Here is a 22,316-nt window from a genome sequence, read left to right on the forward strand (position 1 = left end):
CATCCTAACTTAGATAGCATTTTTCCTCTTCTCTCCCTTCTTTTTTATATTTTTTTCTTTTTACGTGTGCATTTGTACTTCAGTTTTCTTGCTGACCTATAATTTATAATTTATTTTTATTTAATACTGATGTCAACTGGCTGCCTGGCTCCGCTAGCCCCTACGGTTATTCCAGGCAGCCAGTACTCTAACTTATACTTTTTAATATTCTCTTTGTTGTAACTTTTTCTGAGCAAGACTGAGCACAAATAAAGATTGTTGTTGTTGTAATAATTCAAACATTAACTCTCTAACTCTCATGAGTTACCATGACATAATTTCTCTTTACAATATCAATACAATATCAGGCAGAAAAGTGATGAGAATAAAGAAAAATGATAAATTAGGGGATTATGAGTTGATCCAATACCAAATTCTTGGAATTTTCATCCTAGGAAGTTTATGGCAGAAAGTAATGAGAATAACTGGGTTAAGGGCCAACCTTTCCTTCACATCATTTCTTCTCTACCAAGGTGCATTCAGAATTTGCTGTGTAAGTAAGACCTTTATTTAAGTGTCAATGTGTAAAATACACTTGGAATTTTCATCCTAGGAAGTTTATGGCAGAAAGTAATGAGAATAACTGGGTTAAGGGCCAACCTTTCCTTCACATCATTTCTTCTCTACCAAGGTGCATTCAGAATTTGCTGTGTAAGTAAGTAAGACCTTTATTTAAGTGTCAATGTGTTTAGCCTAAGAAGACTAATTGGGGACACTATAATTAAAATACACTTATAAAATTATACATTTAGACAAAAATGATTAAAATTTAAAGTTTAGAAAGCTAAAATATTCCTATTGACTTCAAAGATTACAGCAATAATACAATCTCCCCTAGGTTCAGTTTTCTTATTTTGTTTATGAAAACACATAATAAACTTGGCGAATCCCTTTGATTTTTAGTGAGTTTTGACCACAAAAACTGTTTGAGACATCTGACAGAGTGCTTGCCATAGCAAATAGTTTCAAAATGCTGTAATACAAAGTCACTATTCCGTAGAGAATGTGTAGAGCCTTTGCAAACATAATTCCTTTTCAAGGAAAAATTTAAAAGACAAGTATGTGGGGCTGAACCTATAAAAGTGGTAATAGCTGAGGGAAGATCAAGGAGCTTCTACAAAGTGGTTCCCAACTAAAATGTGTAAATTAATAGATTACCATCATTGTCTGAAATTACACATTTGTCATGCAAGAAATTGCAAAAAGCCAGAAGCATCAAGAATGGAACATCAACAACAAAAATAGAAAATAACAGAAGACGTTATGGGAAGGAATTATCATCTATCTTAAATAATTTCTATGTAAATAAATCTATTTCTCATGATTCAATGCCATTCAACTTTCATGCAATATTTCAGTTTCAAATTGGTTCAATTTGCTTTGTCTTTACACGAGACAAAAACATATATGTAGAATGTTGTAGCTTGAAAGAAACATTGAATTGGATCCACTGATGGCTTTGACGCTAAATACAGACTCGGTACTTCGAAAGATGGGATATGGAATACCTTAATTTGCATTTTGGGCGTAAAGCCCGAGCAGAACAAACTTTACCATGCCGAATGCTTAAATCCATCGCTCTTACCACGAGATCTCTTAACGAGCTTAGAAACGGAAGTAAAAATAATGTTACGAAAATCTTACTCACAGTTGTTCGCTTTCTTCAATGACAGCTGAGAAAAGGAGCAAAACATGCTGGCTGGAAATTTTCCTACGGGGCTTTTAAGGGCTATGAACTGCTTTCCTCCTTCAATTTTCCCCGCCGATTCGCAAATGAAAACTCGTCTTGGATCTTTTAAGACGTCAAGTTCAAAAGCGAAAGAACTTTAATACGAAAATAGGATTCAGTGGGGGAATTTTAAAAAAATCCCCGCAATAGTTTCTTTCAGTTTCGAAATAATTAATAAAGAAATCAATGAAATAAAATATCATAAATAGAAAGAACGCAGAAAGTAAACCAACAAATGTGACAATGTAAGGAATCATACTGCTTCTAGCCTAATAGTATTACATGCGGCAAAATTAGGTGTTATGTGTTGCACTCACTGGCATTTGCGTTCGACGGCAACGTGTCTGTGGTTATCGATGTGCTGCCATCTGTACTTTGTCGGGGATCCCACATTGGAGGTATCGCATGCCTATACGATGGTTTCCGGATGAACTAACTCAACTGCGGCAGCACTCATGGAAATGATGTTTCACGAGGCGCTTCATTATTTAGTAAGCCGAAAATTTCAACGCAGCTCTGATACTTTCAGTTTAGGTTAGCCGCCATGTTTCTCATTACCCATTATTAACAGCGCTTTTTTGGTTTATACCGCTGATCAGCTGAGTCTGTGGTATAAACAAACTTGGATGTCAGATAGTTTGACCGCCAAATTACAGGGAATCTTTGAGAAAAGATTTGGCTGATTGCATCTTGTGCATGGACTCTAAAAGTGTTGAATCGCAACTAACTTGATGAAATGGTAGAGGTTCCAGTAAAAGTTGCTGTTCGGGTACGTTGCTCTGAAAATCGGCGCACTAATCTGACATATATCTAGGCAGTAATATAACCAAGAACTTTTAAACTGGCTTTTACAAGTTAGTGAGGTTATTGTAGGACTTCTTCTATTTTATCCCACTATTTGATTTTATTCCTTTGTTTGCTAAAGAACGCTTTTTTCATTTTTTGAGATCGTTGGCGCCTAATTTTATTGAACGATATTTGAGAGTAAAATTCTTCGCAGTTATTTTGGATGTCACACAAGGCTTATTCTATTACAAGTAGCAGTTCACCTAGGAAAGCTTTCCATGATATCTCAAAGAAGACTTGGAGAGTAGTGAACTTGAGTGACAATGGAAGCAGTTGGGAAGACGTGGGGGGAGGGGGTCACTTTGTAGTCAGAACTGAGGACTGAAAAAGTCAAAGAGAGTTTATAACCTCCCTAATACTTCTTGAAATATTTTACCACTGAGACATAGGACACATATGGCAGGTGGGCCATGTGGCTGAGGTAGAACTATTCAGTGTATTTATAGTCATCAATACTGCTCCCATAAATGTACTGCCTTGGTGAAGATTTAAATTAACTTAAATTATAGTTTAACTAGTAGACAATCAGGAGAAATTTTTACTTATAAACAATTGGTTTGAACAGATCATGTGACCAACATGCCATCTAAAGCCTAGGGAATATCCAGATATTATTTCCTATTAAGTGATATCCTTAAATATTAATGTCTTGAGTGCACTTTAATGAGAATTTCCTTTAAAGATTTTGTCAAGTTCAAAGAGTATTATGCTGCTGTTACTGAAGAGAGTCAAACTTAGAAGTCCTTTGCATGGCATTATCAGATTGGGGCAGTTATAAGAGAGTGGTTCAGGGCCATTTGGTTAATATCTAAGAAATGTGTGATTGTGGTATACCATCAGGTACGCCCTTTGGTTGGCAAGGAGAAAGTCCACAATGTCCCACAGTGTGTACGCTTTATTCCAGAGAAGCCCCAACTGATCCTTGGAAAGGACAGGGGATTCACATTTGATTATGTGTTCCCTCCAATAGCGAGTCAGGTGATGAAGGAATTTATTGTACAATATGCATGTTGCACAGTGTGTACACAATTGACTTGCAAAATTGGGTGGTGATGTAAATGTTAGGTAATTAATTAGTCAGGAGACAGGACATGATCACAAATGGTGATTACAAAAGTATTAATACCTGTTTTTTTTTTTTGTAATTGGATATGTCCAGATAAAAGACCACAAAAAAATTGTGCCATGCATTATAGCTATTCAGTTTTGTGCAATTTGCTAGTCAATTACATGCATCATGTTTTTATAAATTTATTCATCAGAATATGTTGTAAAAGTTAGAATTGTACAGTCTTCTTTCCATTTTTGAGTTAATGAAAAACGAAGAAGAGAAAGGGGCAGGTTTTGGATGAAGGTTTATTATAAGAGTTATTTGTTTGAATGGGAATTCCTTTCAAATAAACTTTATAATAAATGCTGATGTTTAAGGGAATAGAAAAGAACATGTGACCAGTGAGTTAGGAAAAAATTAATTAATGTCTTATCATTTCTTTTGTCATTTATTGATAAACTTAATGTATGATAGAAGATCAAAAGTTAAAGATTTTTAAGAGTTGTCTTTAATCTTTCTTTTCAGACAGAGGTTTATGAAAAGTGTGTGGAGCCATTGGTAAAGAGCTGTATGGAAGGATATAATGCCACTGTTTTTGCTTATGGGCAAACAGTGAGTGCTGGTGTGATGTTATGGTCATTCTTGTTGCTTCCATGCCACAACTGATATTATGATAGTAGTAAATTTATGATATTATAAGTAACTACTGACTCTCAAGTTTACTCTAGATCCTCTCAAGTCATATGGCTATAAGCTTAAAATAGGCCATTTTACAGTTCTGTACTTGTTTACCAAAGCGATTTGGAGTGAGGCTGAAGGTGACCTTGTGTTAGAGAACAGATAACAAAGTAATTTACATTTGAAAAGCAGCGACATCTGTATCAGAACAAGTTTGCACTTAGCCTCATTCCTGTTCAGAGGCTTAGCAACCAGGCACACAATTGTAAAATGGATTATTGTCCAGGCCCCGGTTGTTTGAAGGATGGATAATGCTATACACTGGATAAATCTCTATGTGGTGGATAGCGCAGTACATTTTGGTAACACTTATCCACTGGATAGCGATTTATCCATTGGATAGTGTTATCTGCTCTTTGAACAATCAAAGCCAGATGTGTAAATGTGATTTGAATTAATTGGTAGATCTGTTCAAAACACAGCCAATTTCTGCTAGAGGAACCCTTTATGTCTATGTGTAGACTGAAGTCAAAACAGTGTACTGTTAGAGTATTTTGGTGACAGTTTGTCAATGAACTTAGTAAAACTACACAGTTTCTTACAAGGTAAACCCCAAAATACCAAGAGATATGATGTCATCTGATGAAGAAGTTTCCCAACACTTTCTCAATCATTTGAATGTTTATTTGTATGACAGAGCTCTGGGAAGACATATACAATTGGTGGAACTGACAGTGCTGGCCTTTTGGAAGAAGAGTATGGGATCATTCTTAGGGCTGTTAAACAACTGTTTCAGATTATGGAGGTAAATGTTAGCCCAGGGAAAGAAAGACAATTTTAAAAGGATTGTTAATGAAGAGCAAGCACCACGGACCACCTATTTGCTCATAAGGTTTACATTCCATTCCACTGCATATAGAGATCATCACATATTTTAACTGATTTTTCAATTATGAACCAGTTTCATGCTCCATTTACCTTCAATTTATTCTTTAAGTGAAGGAATATTAGAGGTCCTGGTTTTATAATATGAATTCTACAGCCATGCTAGAGTTGTCATGAGTGGGAGATGGATACAGAAATGCATACAGTTATGAAAATGGTTAAAAAATTTGTCAAATCTGCTGAGCTGATTTTCCTTTGACATATTTGGCTAAAGTTTGTTAGTCATCAATTCTGCCAAGCTGATTTCACTTTGATGAATTGACTAAAATTTGGCAAAATTGTCCAATCCATGAACATTCACTGAGTATTACCAAATTTTGTCAAAGCTGCCATTTTCATTACTGCATACATTGACTGGACATATGTAAAATGGATGAGTGATGGGTAAAGAAAAGATGAGGGAATTAAACATCTTTTGGGGGATTTTTAAGTGTAGGATATTATGATTATAATGATGATGACCATGATGATGATGATGGTGATGATAACTGTTATTGTTAATATGATTATTAAAGTTCATTACCCCAACAGTTACCATCTTTAGGCAAGTGTCGGATCTCTGGAGATGTCAAGCAAAACTACTTTGCCCACACTAATACCCACGGCTGTAATCATAATTATAAGAATGATCATTATTATTGTTAATTAATTATTATTAATTATTATTAATTATTATTGTTATTATTAATTTTCATTGTCATTGCCATTGTTATTAATTCACACCAAACTGTTTACAACACTTTAATCCCAAAGACAACTCATATCCAGATCTACGGTCTTGTTCCTCAGGAAAACAAGCAGAAAGCAGAGTTTGTAGTGACTGTATCCTATGTTGAGATTTACATGGAGGAGTTGAGAGATTTACTTGATATGGACACGTCCAGTAAAGATATTCATGTCAGAGAGGATGAGAAAGGAAATACAGGTTACTGTTATGATACAATCATTTACGTAGCATTCGGTGGATGGCTTAAGGCTAGTAGTTTGTAAAACACTGCAGTGGAATAGTTGATTTTGTTGAAACAAATTTCGTACACAAGGTAAAGGAGTTGGCCCTTATTCTCAAGCTTACTCATTTGCTAAAACGACGAAGAGAGAAAAATGAGATTGTCAAAAGTTGACAGGCAATCAGAAGAAAGGTTATACATGTACCTTTAAGAGCCGCTGATAACTTTAATGTAAAACCGGCAAAACTGCATAAAGCGCGGGAAAAACGTGAGTGTTCAAGTCGTGATTGGTTTTGCATCTGATTGGTTGACAGTGTGGTGCGAGTTTTCTTGACCAATCACAGAGCAAGGTAATACCGGAGTACTCTCAACTCTCAAATGAGTTATCAGGTACAGATTTTCAATCCAATCTTCCTCCTTTTTATAGTAATTGTGGGAGCCACCGAACAGCCCGTGAACACAGCCGATGAAGTAATGAGCTGCCTGGACTCAGGATCAGCTGGGCGGCAAGTGGGCAGCACAAATATGAATGAACGCTCCAGCCGATCACATACGATTTTCACTCTATATGTTGGTAAAAGAAGAGTGTAAAACGACATTGTCTTTTACGTAGATGTTCAATTAAGAGTATTAAGAAGCATTAGAGGGCGAACTGGCAAGTTGGAAAGTTGGGCATTTTCAATCAATTTCAAAGTGATCTTATTCGTTCGGAACAAGTTTGCTTGAGCGATGGAGTTTGATAAAAGGAGGAAAGCCCAAATTTATTGAAAATTCCCTTTTTTCAACGGGAAGATGCATAGACAGCGACACATAAATCTCCTTCTTAGCCTGGGTGGGCTAGCTGGTCGTTTTATAGAAGTCTTGCGTTGACAAGGGTTGCAGCTGCAAAAACGAGCAGCGAAAAGTAGAAGATTAATAATTATTGGGATGACGAGTTATATTAATGAAATTATGAGATGAATGTTTTAACAAATTGCCTGTTATTCGTTTGTTCATTCTTGTGTCGTTTGATTTCTTAAAAAAAAAAGAGCAAAAACCTCTTGCTGAAGATGAACACGTCGACAGTGAGAAAAAAAGCGACACGGGTAAGACATTGAGTATATTTTGAGTATATTTACGAGTGACGGATGAAGACTTTGAGCTAATGGGGGGGAGGGGGGGACGTTTTTGTTTGTATGTGTTCACCTGCCGGTGTTTCTTTTCTCTGCGTTTATTTTTTAACCAAAGCTAGGGGAAAAAGGGGGGGGGGGTAGAGGGGTGTGTCTCTCCCCTAGATCCGTCGCTGTTTACGTCTTGACGGACATTTCAATAAAAGCCGGTTACCGGCGGTCTACCACTGTCTTTATTAGCCCTCTCACCACTGCTGTTCCGCTTGCGGGCAGGTTCTCGTGTTGGGATTCCGCCTTATGACCTCTTTTCAGACCCAGTTGCCTACTTGTAATACAGTATCGGCAGCCACTTATGGAAAAAGCTATAAAAACCCTTGTCTTGTTGTTATTTGTTTTTATTATATAGATACCGATGAAATACCAGGATTTCTCCTTTTACTAAAAAATCATATCTTCACAGCGCGCAGGGAAGATACTATTTTTATTTTTCACGTGTGAGGATATTGGTGTGGCCATGGTTACCAACATAATTACCCAATTGCTGTTTCGAATATGAATGAAAAAAGTATCTATATAATAAACAGAACATTACATGGCCACTTGGGGATACGAATTTTATCTTCTCGTGCTGAAAGTATCTCTCGTCTTGACGGACATGAGCTGCGCTCACTCGTGAGAGATACTTTCAGCACGAGATAAAATTCGTATCCCCAAGCGGCCATATAATATTCTCTATTTCTCTTTCTTTTATCTGGTTTTGTTTCTGTTTTAAGCAGTCTTTACCATCTTGGTCAATCTATAAAACTGTGCTATTTGTAGCCTTCTTTCACTCTTTTGTTTTATAGCAAGCTGATCAATGAAAACTTACCATTTGGAGTCCTTTAATTATTTGTCAGACTTCACAGATTACAAGTATGCAAAATTCCACTTCGTTGATCTTGCTGGCTCAGAGAGAGCTCATCGAACAGGAAACGTCGGCGAAAGATTCAAGGAATCTGTGTATATTAACAGTGGCTTGCTAGCCCTGGGAAATGTGATCAGTGCTCTGGCGGACTCCAAAAAGAAGGTATGCAGAAAAGGAACTTAATATGATACGAGTAAGGAGTATTCATGCAATTCATGAACGCCTTGACTTGGTACCAGTTCAAGTACGCATGGCTTTCTCATTGCTTTCAGTTTCTGTATTTTATCGTTAAGCCTATATCATATGTAGTATACAGGCAATACGTTTAACAAATCGACAGTGGTTTAGCTTGATAACGAACATCGTCGATAAGAGTACAGACTACGCTAAACCATTGTCGATTTGTGTTTTATCACAATGTCGACGTCAAATAAAACGATTCTTTCAGTGCGTGACACTTTGCGTGACACATTGACGCGAGCAGCGTTGTCTGCTTTCTTATTGACAACGGCAGATTGGCCAATCAGATTGCGACACTACTGCCCATTGTGATAACAAATGTTTTGACCTTGCGGATGAGACGATATGACAAATTCAAAGACTAACTGCAGGTGTTAAAGTAATTAATCATCATCATTTAGCATTTGAACGTCAAATGGCCAATGCAACATCAAGTGAGTTTCCTCCATTCAAGTTGCTCCTTTGCTAGCTGCGATGCTTTCTCTCAGTTGCGATGCCTTGACTTCTGGCTCCGTAGTCCTCTTCATGACGGATTTTCCGCGGCCTGTTTTCCTTTTATCCTCAAGAGTCCATCTGATATCACATGTTCTTGTAATTTTTGGCAGACAGTAGCTCTGAAAATTTCAAGCTTTGCTTTGAATTAATTACATGGCCGCACGTGATCCTTCTACTTTACCTTGCTGCATCTTCTGATTGCCATTGTAGGTCCTCCATGTTCCATACAGGGACAGTAAAGTAACAAGACTGCTAAAAGATTCCTTGGGAGGCAATTCCAGAACATTGATGATAACGTGTCTCAGTCCTTGTGCATCAGACTTTGCAGAAAATCTGAATTCCTTAAAGTATGCTACAAGGGTGAGTACATCGGACCTTAATTTAATGCGAGAAATGAGAAAAGTAATATTAAGTGACAAGTACTTTAGGTAAAGCGAAGGACAAGCTCTAAGAATATTCATACGTTTCCCTTCTTATAGGCTAGAAACATACGCAACAAGCCAGTGGTTAATCGTGACCCACAGAATACAAGACTTGCCGAGATGCAAAGCGAGATACAGGTACATATAACGGGATTCGATTGTAGTCTCTCTCTGCTGGCACATTTTGGTGTATTTGAACTTCCAAAGGATACCGCAAAACATCCGGTTGAAAACTCGAAGATACTGTTGGCTTATTTAACTTGATCTTCCACCAGTGAAGATGCTAGAAACGCCTGCGTTGCATTGAGGGGAAAAAACCTTCCCTAGCCAGATAGTGCTAGCTACAACCTTCACCAAAAGTCAGTTTTCGCTCGTCGTCGGTTGAGTATTACTTTGCCTCCTACCCTCTGTTCGTCCCTCTTTCCTAATTTTTAACCTAAAAATTACACCTGTATGTTTCTCCAGCGTTTGTCGTGGCACTTCATTCCTTTTATCTGTTAACGTAGGCGCTCCGTGAAGAACTTCAGCGGCGCCGTGGTTCATCTCTTGGGTCTGCAGGTACAGTAGAAGATGCTGAGCGAATCAAGTCGCTAGAGGATGAATTAGAGAGGTAAGGAACCGCAAGGAATAAGTTGCAATACATCCTAGCATATTCATTTTTCAAAATTCTAATTGATCAACAAATTTGATCTGACAACACTTCCACTCCCAGCATGATGTAATCTATTTTGATATAGATACGGAATCGATGACAAATAATTGAATTGGGATTTCGTATTTTATATCATGATCAAATTTTCCAAACAGTACCGTGGAATATGTGCTCATAGGCTACTCTTGCAGTGTGTTTTTTGGGGGGCATCACCAATTAAATGGCAACGTTCGATTCACGCACCGTGAAAATTGGGGTGTGTTTGCTGACATAAGCTGACATGTCTACTTTTTTTTGTCCCCAGATCGCGTGGAGCGTGTGACACATATAAGCAGTTTCTTTCTGATGCTTTAAATCAACTAAAAGCTCTGCACAAGGCCGGCGTGCTGTCAAATAATCAAAGTGGCCAGTTTGACCGGTTACTTAAAGCTGTAGACCAGATCAGGTCGAGACCAATCTGGACACCAAACACCAGTCGTCAACAACAAGCCGACCTGATTGAGCAGCTTAAGAAGGAACTTAACAAGGTAATGGTGATGATTTTGAAGGTAGCAGGATGGGCAGAGTTATGCAAATTAAAGAGTAAATTTAAATAGATCGGCTTCCAATCGCCCTTACCATTTCCTTGTGTAAACCACGAAGCCCTTTCCTTCTTAGTACAAGGAAGATTTGTCAAGCGACGAAGAAATATTCGCGGAGAAATCAAAGGAGATCGACTCTCTGAGGGAGCATACGCATAAACTCGAGGAAGAGAATCTTACACTTAACAATCAACTGCAAGACGCGCAGAGTCGCTTGAAAAAACACGAAGATCAATTATTCCAACAACAACTCCAGCTTAATCAACTCCTCCTTAACCAAAGAGGTCATCAAGGTACGAATGAAGTTTCTAACGAAAAAATTTGCCTTGCTTTCTAAACAAAAGTACGACCAGATTTGTAAAACCCTTCTGTATAGTTATGCAATTTTTGTTTACTGGGTTTCCTTTTAGAAGACAAAGTGGTCTTCTCTAGTCCTCGAGGAACACGTCTGCATACCGCACCGTTAGTTCAAGATGAGAATGCGTCAACGAATGATCGAGAAGTTCACAGCAGCCCGCCAGTGGTAAGCAATAACAAGCTTTATTACACGACTTGGGCAGTCAGAGGGCCAATAACTAAAATCAACCAATCAAAATGCTCTATTTCCAGTCAATATTCTCTCAGTATTGGACCGGGCACTGTCCCGAATGGTCCCGAATGATACCGCACTTGTGTCCCTTTGAACTTGAGTCGTATAATAAATCTCTTATTAACCATGCTTGCTCGGGACCGTACTGGAAGAATATCGGCCCTCGGTCTTTTTTGTACGGACCAAACTGCGCTCGGTCCGTATTGTCAAGACCTCGGGCCAATATTCTCCCAGTGCGGCCTTCGCGCTTGGTTAATAAGATATATAAACTGTTCATCGAGAAAGAAAATGTCAAGGGAAATGCCCTTGTCATCGGCCAAAACCGAGACCTGCGGTGGTGAGACAGTGAGGTTATTGCCCATCCAGTTCTTATTTTCCCGTTAAGAGGCCTCCTAGTATCACCCTTACCCCTTACCCGCCATATTTAAACTCTGCGTGTCATATTACTGAACAAAGACAGCCATACATCTTTCTTTTCTTGTGAAAGCTAAAGGCATTTTCATTTCTAATTCTTCTTACTTTCAGCTGTAAAAAAAAAACAATTTTAATTACTTCTGTGTCGCCTGTAGTTCATAGTTGACAGAATTATACAAGATTTCCGAGCACGCAGTCAGTTGCTTGTTAGCCAACACGAGGAAGAGGACGAGGTTGTATGTACCTTGTCAGACAGCAGTGAAAGTGCAGACGAGGCGGAAGACGAACCTGCAAGGTACACTCAACAGAATTATGAGGGGAGTAGAGGCTAAGTGGAAAAGTGTGTGATTTCTTTTCAATGATGTGCCAATCGACCAGGATCTTTCTGTGCTAACTAAACCCTCCTGTTTACATCAAAATTGAGTCATGCTCATCTCAGAAGTTACACAAGAGAGTCAGTTCTGACTTTATTTGCTTGTTTTTTCTTTCATAATCCGTTTATTTGTTGTTGTTAATTCTAACAGTAATATTTGTTTGTTCTCAGGGAATTGGGCAGGACTTGGAATATAAAAAGAGAAGGTTCGAAAATACCTCGGTTACCAGAGTCTGTTCCTAAGCAGTCAAAGACTTCAAAGATCTTGGGTAACGGCAAGGTGAATGGCTAAAAACAAAAAACAAAAACCGCTTTTTGTTTGAAATGAAACCGAAAAATTCCTTAAGGTTTTTTGTGACTTTGCCATAAATTTACACCACTCTCTCTACACACCCTTACTTTAGATGGTACATGCGTTTACCAAGATAAACTTGTTCGCGAAATTGTTTGCATTAGGTCTCTGCACAAGATTTGGCAGAATCGAAGGACAGAGGATCAAGACCTGACTCAGCGGAACGTAATGAAGTTGAAGCATTGCGGTCGAGTACTCAAGTTATTGGAAAGGAGGTAAAACAGTCAGAGTTAAGACTCCACTCCGCCCAGCAAAAACTGAGGGATTTGACTATTAATATAAGGTAACGTTGCTTAACTTTGATCTGCCCCATTCCTCATCTTCACGTCCTCGTTTTGTCCCTCCTTCCTCGCTCCTACTTTACCATAACCCTCCCTTCACCCATCTTCTTTTTCCTCTTCCTCCTTCTGCTTCTCTTCGTCTTACTTGTTCTCTGTCCCTTATCACTCATGTTCCTCCTTCCTGTCCTCCTTCCCTCTTCTTCCTCCCTCTTCGTATATTTCTGCTTCTTTTATCGCTCCTTTCTTGTTGCTGCTGCTGCTGCTCCTCCTTCATGTTCTCCATCTTCTCCTTATCATCCTCTTCCTCTACTTCATCGTTCTTATTCCCCTTTTCCTTCTCAACCTTCTCCCTTCCTTTTCCTTCCCTTCCTCCTCGTTTTTCTTTGTTACACCTCTCTTTCTATTCTCTTACATACAATGTTATATTTAAATTATGAATTTTTAGGCAAAAAGAAGAGTTGATTAAGGAACTAGCTAAGAGTGATAGGGAAGCCAAGGAAACCAAAAACCAATACTCCGAGAAAATAAAGTCCATGAAGCAAGAGTTAGAAAAAGCTAAGAAAGAGTTGGAAGAAAGTAAGAAAACGCTTGAAGAATACGAGTCTAAAACCAATCACGAAGTCGCAGAGAAACAAAAGGTCGAAACTGAGTACAAGAGAAAGTTACAGGCGGTCGAGGCCAAGTTCCAGGCTTTGAAACGAAAACAAAAGGTAAGAATTTCTGTTTTGGACGTTTATTCAAGTATTCTTGGTTATACTTGGCACTCCTTTCTGATTAAAAGCCGTAGGACGCTGAACAGAGCTTATTTTGTATTACCTACACGTAAGATGAAGTTTATACAAAGGGCTCTCATATCCTTCGTCGGTGAACAGCTGGAACAGTTGAGATAACAGCGCTGGAACCTGGGCCACTGTGAAGCCCGAGGCTGTGCATTGGGCCGCTGCGTCCATCACGTTTTGTCTCAGACCAACCTTTTTTTAGCTTATCATCGGCACTTCGATGTTATGATTCGTTAGCTTTTGGTTCTTCATTGTACATTGTGCTGGAATGCCTTTTTGAGTGGTTCGTCTCGCAACTTCGTCAGTTGTATCATACATGAGTTTGGATTTCGAAAAACGATAGCTTACGTCTCTTAAATTTTCTTTTAATATCCCACAGGACAATGAAAAAATAAGTGCCCTGCACGAAGAAAGGGAAAAGAAAGTTCAGGAACTTGAAGTGCACATTGACAGGATGAGAAACCAACAGGATCAGCTCCAGAAAAAGCTGAAAGAAGAGGCTGACAGGAAAATAAAAATGGAGAAAGACATGCAAAAACAGCAGCACAAAATCAAGGAACTGGAAGATAATATGAACCAGCAGCAGAAGATACTTAAAAGGAAAACTGAGGAGGTCGCAGCCGCCAAGCGGCGACTGAGAAGTGTTGGGAAACAAGGATCGGAAGAAAAGGAGAGGTACGATATCACAGAGAGGGGATTATGTGTCAAAGATTTGTCTGCTGGAAAAGGAACAGCTTTTCTCTCACTAATTTCTATCAGGGAAAACCTTAGGGAGGTCACATTTCAATCTGCTTTTAAAGGACGAGTGGGATCTCAGAGTTTCCTGACCGTCGCGGTCCTTAGTTTTGAATTGTACCCAAAGTCGAAAAAATAATACCACTAGGACTTCTACTGTTCTGTTTTCAGCGATGAACAAGCAAAATTAGAGCAACGCCGTCAATGGCTTGATAATGAAGTGGAAAAAGTGTTGAGGAGAAAGGAGGCCATGGAAGCTTTGACAGAGGAGCTGAAGAAAAGAGAAGCCATCTTATTAAACAAAGAAGCCATGCTGGCCGAGAAAAGTGAATTGGAAATAAAGAAATTGCGTTCCAGCCAGATACTTACCAAGGTAACAAAAGAGCACTTTTTCCTTCGATGTTTTCTTGAAGGAGTCATTTCTGTGTTAGCACTATTTTAATAGTGACTTTAAAGCCACAGCTTAGAGAAACAGTTAAATGCGTCAAACCACGTCATACAACCTGTGAACACCAATGAGTCCCTTCTCAGTGCTGAAACCCACTTCCATTTGATTCCTATAGGATATTCTTCGACTGTCTACCCAACTTGGAGAAGTTGATAAACAGATCCAGCAAAAGGGGAAAAATGTGGACGGTACGATTTTTTTTTTTTGTAAATCCTGAGTCACTGGTTTGTACGAGATATCACTAAGAGACACTTTCGAAGAGAGTCATTGAACTGCTTTTATCTTTACAAATCGATTGACATTTGTGTGGTGTAAAAAAGATACAAAAGTTGACAAGGTCAAGAGAGGTTTTATTGAACTTGAATAATCAGTTTCGTAACACAGAATATCTACATGGATTCTTTAAGTTTTTCACGTGTATTCTCGGCTCTGTTCTGGTGTGCAATATTGTAATTCGTATCGATCGATTTGCTGACTATTACCCTGATTGCGAGAATGAAGCCCGAATTTCACTCGTTCAACATCTACAAATTTTAGAATATTAACAGCTATGCGGACTGGACTTAGACACTGTAATTCATAAAGTATGTGGCAATTTTTTTAATAACCGTTGAATTATCACAAGATGCCGACAATTATTTCTACCACACTTTTTCTAGATACGGACGCTTCGAGTCAAAGTAGGAACAATGAAAGTGCTAAAACTTTAGAAAGAACGAAAGATGAACTTCTAAAACAACGAGAGCTTCTGGAACAAAAACTGCAGGAAGGCTCTTTGTTAGATCCAAAGGAGGAAAGGAGGTAAAATGGACGTGTTCTTCTCTCCTTATTTCTCAGTGGTGATGAACCTGTACAATTTGCTCGCTTCATCAGTACACTGTGAAGTGGACTGGTGACGAGAACTGATAAATCTATAAGCTCTAGGTAGTGATCGTGATATACTCTCTGACTGACAAGAGGTTTATGAAATGAAGATTTATCGATCGTTTTAACTGGAACCGGTGCCATTTTCCATCATACTAAGGCTTTTAGGTTGAAACAGAACTGAATACCATCAACTTATGGAATGTATTGTACCTGGAAAGGCGTTAAAATGCGAGCACAAAATAAAGATAACCTTTGTGATAATCAGACATCGATATGCTTCTGTTCTGTTTAGGCTTATTGAACTGGACGAGGGTATCGACGCGCTGGAAGCTGCTATCGAGTTTAAAAACGATGGAATTGCTACCCAACAAGAAGAATTGGACAGCGGTCAACTTCTGATAGACAAAGACCGAGAAGGACTGGTGAACAAGCTAAGTAGTCTCTCACAAAGGGAAGCCACCGCCCTGTTGTCAAAATACTTTGAGAGAGTTGTCGAGTTACGGGGGAGTGAGAAGAAACTGGAGCTGCATTGTAGCGATTTGGAGGTAAGCGTGAATGAATCAGCGATTGGGTATATTACTCAAGGCGGTCTAATGATAATTCGACTTCCTCTTGGAAAAAAAAATGAAAAATATTTAATTATAGGTTAAAACAGCGAAAAATGGCTCTCCCTCGGTGAGAAGTTCAGGATATTTTCTTTACTCAACTGAAAATTTATAATTTTTTTTAGTTTGGTTTTCTTTTACTCGAAATTACATTTTGTGGATTTCTCCGCAACATGGGTCTGTTACTTACCATCTTTTACTTTGAATTTCGTCAGGTTCGTATAACCGAGCAAGAACGGATCATCGGTGAACTGGGTCGAGGATTGCAGCAAGCTGAAATTAAAGGAGATCGAAGGCTGGTGGAACATCAAAAGAAATACGAACAGAGGATTCAGTTCTTAATGAATAAACTTCGTGATGCTGAGCTGAATGAGACTCCAGATGAAAGAATAAGGTATATTTTTGAAATACGTAACAACAAACCGTACATACATAGGTTCATTTTTAAAATACTTAACAACAAAGAGGATCATAGTTGATTTAGTTTTTAGTGCAGTCCTTTAGTCAATTTTCCTTTGCTTGTTTATTGCTTTTTTTTCTATCTTTTTCAAGAATTGATGCAAACGTTGAAATCTAATTAAACTAGAACTGATATCTACTCTAACTCAAGAAGTAAAATACTGTAGGTAGATAAAAGTTATGTCTTATCAAAAGAGACAAATGACTTTCAGCAGCCTTTCGGAAGCAAGGAAAGCATTAAAATTGTAACATTATGTAAGTTAAGCCAAATAATCCTTCTTTATTGTAGTGAAGTCGAAAATAGAGCCCAACAGTTAGAGAAAGATCTGTACTACTACAAGAAGACAAGTCGTGATCTGAAAAAGAAACTACGAGAGAAGATGGTGTCTGGACTGGGTACTAGTGTTGAATCAGATGTTATAATGGCCAGTAGTGAACTGGAAGCTCAGCACAAAAGTACAGATGTCTACACCAAGCAATTAGCGTCAGAATTTACCCGTATGAAGGTAAAGATTACCTGAGGGATTTATAAGATTCACTGTTGGCTTGCTTTCTGCACTTTGGGTATGTTGCATGCGGTGTCTTGTTTTATTCTTTGGTCATACAATTGACTGTTTGACTAGCTGAGAGTAAATGACTGACTTATTGACTGACAGACTGGATTATGGACTGATTGACTAGCTGACTGACTGTCTCAATGACTGTCTCAATGACTGTCTCAATGACTGAATAATACGGGTAAGTCTCTAGGGAAACTGTGAAGTGCTGCTGCGTCAGTGGGGAGTATTACAAGAAAATTTTGCTTTATCAACTGAGCTGTTTATGTAAATGGGCCACTGTAAAGAGTTTCTAAAGATGTGTTTTCGAGCTTAGCCTTTCGTCAAAGCAAATCCACACTCTAAAGAAGAACTAACACTGGAACCGTCAGTTCTAGTTTCTCTATACGGTGGCCAGTTCGCATTATCAACTCATTTGATAAACCACACTATCTTTTCTCAATAGATAACTGATTGACTGTTTGAATGAATGAATCAGTGACTGACTTGTTGAATGATTGACTGACTAAATGACTGACTAACTCACGGATCAACGGATGGACTAAGTGAATTTATAACTGATTGATTAATTGATTTTTGCTATTTTGTTATCTATCACCTTTAAAGCATTCTCTCGCCGAGAAGGGACTGGGAGTTCCTTCTCAAGCTTCCACGCCTGTAAGGGTCTCTCGTAAAGAGCTTCGACAGCTAAGGTACTTTAAAAACTAAGTAACGAGCCAAGTTTGATGGCTGGTGTCTTTGGTTGGTACTTTGGTTGTGACACAACGCCAAAGAATAATGATGACAAAATTCCTAAACCGCTATTTTGAAATATGTCCAATTTTTGTAGTAGACTCTTGTTTAAAATGGCGGCCAAAGATTTCAACTGACACAATCAGGTAGTGAATACATGGAATAGATCAGGGCTCGACACTAACTTTTCAACATACTAGCCAAGTGGCCAGTGACAACTTAGATATTACGACAATTTCATTGTGTTTACTAGCCAAACTGACGGGTGGAAATCGAAAATCACTCGCCAAAACTAATTACTTATTACTAATTAAACTAATTACCAAAACTAGTCTTTGGGTAGTTGGCTACCGTTAGTGTCGAGCCCTGATAGATTTTTATGGCTGGCTAGAAGTGGATGGTATGCTAACAGTGAGAGAAGTGCAGGACATTTTTACTATGTCACACCGTCATTTCCCTTATGATTTTTGGCTTCTACATCTTAGGCATTTTCAGTTTTTTTTTTTTCTGTTTTTATTTTTACCTCAGTGCACAGGAAGTGTCAATGCGTAGATCCCAGTCTTCTGTGGCCAGTACGGTCCCCGAATTGCCAGGTCTCTTTGACAAGCAAAGTCTTGTGGAAGAATCCGCTGACGATTTAGTGCAAGGTGTGTTTCATGGCTCGTTATTTGTCATATTTTTGAAGGATATCAGTAGATAGTGTAAACTAACATCATCTAAATCTGACCGATTTATCAAGACCGACTTTACTAATATATCATCTTTTCCCTCAGATTCAATTGAACAAAACAAGAATCCTTGGGCTTAAACACTACATGTTATCTTAGCAAAGCGTGAAAGGACGTTGTGAGGAATTGACAACATGGATGATTTCGATGTATAAACATAAATTAGTTTTCCATGGTCTATGCGACAACATTTGTTTCAGCAAACTACTGCCCTTCTGTTTTAATGTATTTATCAGTTGGTCGACCCTGTAAAGAACGTGATGCGGAGCTCAATAGCAATTTTTTTACCATCTACATTCGTCATGAAAACAGATCAAGTTAAAAAAAAAAAAAAAAAAGAAAGAAAAAAAAAAGAAGTCATTCAGGGGCTTGAATTGGGTCAACGTTTTTCACCTTTGCGTGCACGCGGGTCAGAAGTTTTGATAACGTTCGTTCTATCAGCTGATGTGCTTTGTTTTCATTTATATCGCCGTCTTCCCTTTAGAAGCATGCCACTGAATCTAGTTAGGTAATAGAGCCTAACGGCCATTACGAACTTATACATGTTGAACACACCTCCCCCTACTCATCGTCAGTCTCCGATTTTTTTTTTTTTTTGCCGGAGGACTGGAGGAAGTAAATTTGTTTGGCCTCTTCTAACATGCGAATTTCTCCGTGGGAATTCATTTTTGACGATTGAGGACAATCCGAAAAGTCCTCAAAAATCAAGACCTGCATAAGTTCCAAGCTTCAGGCGATCAACTAGGGGCCCGTTTCTTGAAAGTCCCGGTAACTTAGCGGGCCCGAGGTCATGTTTTAAAATAAAAATTCAAAGGGATAGAAAAGCAGGTTCTGGCCCCCAAACCAATCCATTTTGTTTCTTTAGTTGATGGTTTCATTTTTCTATTTTCAAAACTTTTGAAATTCTCATCCTGAATGAAAACAGAACCGCTTTACGGGTCCGTTAAATTACCGAGACTTTCGAGAAACGGGCCCCAGGGGTCCGTTTCTCGAAAGTCCCGGTAACTTAACGGGTCCGAAGCCATGTTTTAAAATCAACATTTAAAGAATAGGAAAGCAATTTCTGGTACCCAAACCAGTCCTTTTGTTTCTTTAACTGATAGCTTTACTGTATCATTTTCAAAACTTTTGAAATCCCCATTTTAAATGAAAACAGAACAGCTTTACGGGCCCGTTAATTTACCGGGACTTTCGAGAAACGGGCCCCAGGCCACTGTTGTTCGAAGGTTGGATAACTCTATCCTGTGGATAAATCTCTATCCAGTGGATGGCGCAGCACGTTTTGCTCTCACTTTTCTTGTGGATAGCGATTTATCCGTTGCATAGAGTTATCCGCCCTCAATACATCTGTGCTTTGGGAAATTTCATGAGAAGGGTCTGAAACATCACGACAGCCTGGTAAACATGTTATCCATACGTTACAGTGAAAGTGTTCTTCTTCTCTTTTATTTCTTTGAACGGTACGGCAGTTCTTTAGAAAACAAAGTTTATAAAGCTGTACAAAATCAAAGATTGTAATTAAGGTGGAAGTCTACTTTTTATCTTTATTTATGGTTTTCTACACTTGTTTCAAACGGAGGTGTTATTGTAGTTATTTTTAATTGGAACTATTTTATTTAAAGTTGTGATAGGCGTATCGCCTTGAAACATTTGTAAACTAAGGCAAAAATGTCAGTTAAAAGAATGCCCTGCATCGTGAAGAGACGTTCTCATTGAGCGTTTTGCGAGTTCTATGAAGGATTTATGTACAAATGTAGAATAAACTTTACTCCAAATGGAACCGGCGACAGAGTTCTCCGGCGTAAGATACATAAAGATAGCCTATTCGCGACAATTCCTTATGTTTTTGCTTCACAACTGTGAGGCAGAAAGTTCGATTCTTTTATCTCTTTTTTTCCCTTTGCATGCATGTGCTCTGAGACCCGCACAGCATTAGATGAGGTACAAATACTACACCCAATAGAGACGAAATGTTCCAGTGAAACGAATGTGGTGAATTCGGAAAATATCTCATTCACCTTCCGGTTTGAATTCTCAAATTAACTTGGGTTAGGCGTGGTCTATAAGTTAGCAGGGTAGGAAAAGCCTTATTACTCTCGCTGCACACCGGCTGTGGTTGGAAATTTTGTAGGCCATATAATAGTTTGATTTCTATAGGACTTCAATCAACTTGTTATGTTGGTGAAATCTATAGTAACACTGCCATAGCATATATTCAAAAAGGTGTGATTCTTGTCGCCTTCGTTTTTTTGCTACAAAACTCGGTACCAATTGACTGCTTTTGATTGGTTCAAACCATGCTTTAACGAGGGGTCAAATAAAAAGATACCGGTACCTGACATGAGAGGCAGAAGTACCCAAAAGAAAATAGAAAGAGTAACTCGAGAGGAATTCCTGTTATCCTACTAGCCTACTCGGCCATCCGGGAAGCTTGAACAGGTTCGAAAGACGATGACAAAAATCGTTCCTAATCCCCACATAATTTTGCTAGTGGTGTTGTTACACGATGACAACCAACACCACTAATTGGTGCTCAAAGTGTCGAGCTCTCTGTTCTTTCTGTGGTATCGTTTTGTGACTCGGAATTCCCTCCAGTCGCACGGGATAGATCTTCCACAGTCAGTAGCTGACTTCTACGAAGATATATCGACTGTTCATCATAAGGTAACACCTCATTCCCATACTCAAAGCTCAGGTTACAAAAACTCGCTCTTCGAATAGAAACATCGTGATGAGGTTCAGTAAATTGCACTTCGTTTGGTCGCATACTCTTATGTCTCTTGTACAGCTGTAACCACTTTATGTTAATATCGTTTTCTTCTCCTTTGCGCACACTAAAGATCATGCGCGTCAAAGACTTTCCCAAGGGACCCAGGTGACGTCCGAATTTAACCAGCACAAATATGATGAGCATCTCGGATATCAAAGCCATGATACTGAACCCAATTACACCAAGAAGAAGCAGAAATAACCCTATAAATTTCTCTGGACCGAGTTCTTTTACTGGTCTTGTCGTGCATTCTTTTTTGTTGAACCAGTAATCTAAAATAGCCTGAATGCTGCCATTCTCTTGGTTTTTCAGCACTGACAAAGTTGCCTCCTCTATCCATGGTGAACCTTTGGGGAACACAAAACCATAGCCAAAGTGGTAGAAGTTTCCTCCGGCGAGGCTGTAACTGCATTTCGGATCAGTGTTACCAGCTTGCTGCAAAGATAAGTAGTCACCTACAAGTCCATCCAGCTTGCTAAGACGAGAAATGTAAGAATCACATAGCCATTAGTAGAACTTATTAAATTTTGATCTCAAACGTATTTTATTTAGTGACAGATCACCTGCCTCGCTTGACTGACTGCTTCTCTCACTGCCTTATCGAGTGACCGACCATCAAACCGACTCGCTGACTGTTGACTTACGTGCTTCATGGATGAAACAATGAATGACAGGATGTGTTATTTACATACGAACTGATTGAAAGACTGACCACCCTCTAGAACAAAAGTTTATCTTTCAAATCGGCACTTTTTATCTCCACGGTATCAACGAACGCTTTTCATTTAACTAATTGATTCTTGTTTTTCTCGTTACTTTTTTCCCACCAATAGCGTAGCTCCATTTTCTGTATATAAACGCAGACACAAACCCACAATTCCTCCATTTGCTCTGAGGGAGGGCTAACGCTTGAAACGTCAGCTTTGAAACTCTTTCCGTTGCCAATTTACATTATCAACTCAGTTGATAAAACCAAATTTACCTTGTAA

The 22,316-nt window shown here is 38.8% G+C and overlaps 3 protein-coding genes across 6 annotated transcripts in view; 1 reads left to right on the forward strand and 2 right to left on the reverse strand.

Annotated features, from left to right (window-relative positions):
* Positions 1-2,226, reverse strand: part of LOC111329600 (double-stranded RNA-specific editase Adar) — a 6,318-nt gene extending 4,092 nt beyond the window's left edge. Inside the window, exons 1-2 of one of the 2 annotated variants that reach the window (XM_088752632.1) lie at positions 2,086-2,226; positions 1,688-1,831 (exon numbers count right to left, since the gene is read on the reverse strand). In XM_088752632.1, the coding sequence (XP_088608758.1) occupies positions 1,688-1,831; positions 2,086-2,161 (220 nt within the window). In that variant the 5' untranslated portion in view covers positions 2,162-2,226. The remainder of the gene's footprint in view (positions 1-1,687; positions 1,832-2,085) is intronic. The other variant, XM_022934330.2, reaches the window with a different exon arrangement.
* Positions 2,171-20,337, forward strand: LOC111329630 (kinesin-like protein KIF27). 3 transcript variants are annotated; one of them, XM_088752630.1, is made up of 28 exons: positions 2,171-2,302; positions 3,455-3,592; positions 4,191-4,277; positions 5,041-5,148; positions 6,078-6,213; positions 6,663-6,809; positions 7,264-7,320; positions 8,241-8,410; positions 9,194-9,343; positions 9,463-9,543; positions 9,912-10,015; positions 10,362-10,584; positions 10,715-10,931; positions 11,049-11,161; positions 11,797-11,936; positions 12,186-12,294; positions 12,471-12,649; positions 13,093-13,357; positions 13,806-14,101; positions 14,333-14,534; positions 14,725-14,797; positions 15,269-15,410; positions 15,769-16,021; positions 16,297-16,475; positions 16,830-17,046; positions 17,704-17,789; positions 18,358-18,476; positions 18,603-20,337. In XM_088752630.1, the coding sequence occupies exons 3-28, from the start codon at positions 4,236-4,238 to the stop codon at positions 18,635-18,637; spliced, it is 3,843 nt and encodes a 1,280-aa protein (XP_088608756.1). In that variant the 5' UTR covers positions 2,171-2,302; positions 3,455-3,592; positions 4,191-4,235; the 3' UTR covers positions 18,638-20,337. The 3 variants fall into 3 exon arrangements, with proteins under 3 accessions (XP_088608756.1, XP_088608755.1, XP_088608757.1); XM_088752629.1 differs by lacking the exon at positions 2,171-2,302 and adding an exon at positions 2,377-2,537; XM_088752631.1 differs by lacking the exons at positions 2,171-2,302; positions 3,455-3,592; positions 4,191-4,277; ... (1 more) ...; positions 6,078-6,213; positions 6,663-6,809 and having other exon boundaries at positions 6,823-7,320; positions 8,190-8,410.
* The window catches only part of LOC111329597 (glutamate receptor ionotropic, NMDA 1-like), a 12,827-nt gene continuing 10,486 nt past the window's right edge, over positions 19,976-22,316 (reverse strand). The window contains exon 7 of the mRNA XM_022934327.2: positions 19,976-21,802. Within this exon, the coding sequence (XP_022790062.2) occupies positions 21,091-21,802 (712 nt within the window). The 3' untranslated portion in view covers positions 19,976-21,090. The remainder of the gene's footprint in view (positions 21,803-22,316) is intronic.

This window comes from Stylophora pistillata, chromosome 3, assembly GCF_964205215.1.
Source record: "Stylophora pistillata chromosome 3, jaStyPist1.2, whole genome shotgun sequence".
In the NCBI taxonomy this organism is placed as follows: Eukaryota; Metazoa; Cnidaria; class Anthozoa; order Scleractinia; family Pocilloporidae; genus Stylophora; species Stylophora pistillata.

What these genes read in the sequence shown, in the direction of transcription:
- LOC111329630 (XM_088752629.1), top strand. Translation starts at nt 2,505, where the DNA reads ATGGTAGAGGTTCCAGTAAAAGTTGCTGTTCGG. An exon ending in TGGCGGACTCCAAAAAGAAG is followed by an intron (nt 8,411 to 9,193) that starts GTATGCAGAAAA and finishes TTGCCATTGTAG; the next exon opens with GTCCTCCATGTTCCATACAG. An exon ending in CAGAATTTACCCGTATGAAG is followed by an intron (nt 17,047 to 17,703) that starts GTAAAGATTACC and finishes TCACCTTTAAAG; the next exon opens with CATTCTCTCGCCGAGAAGGG.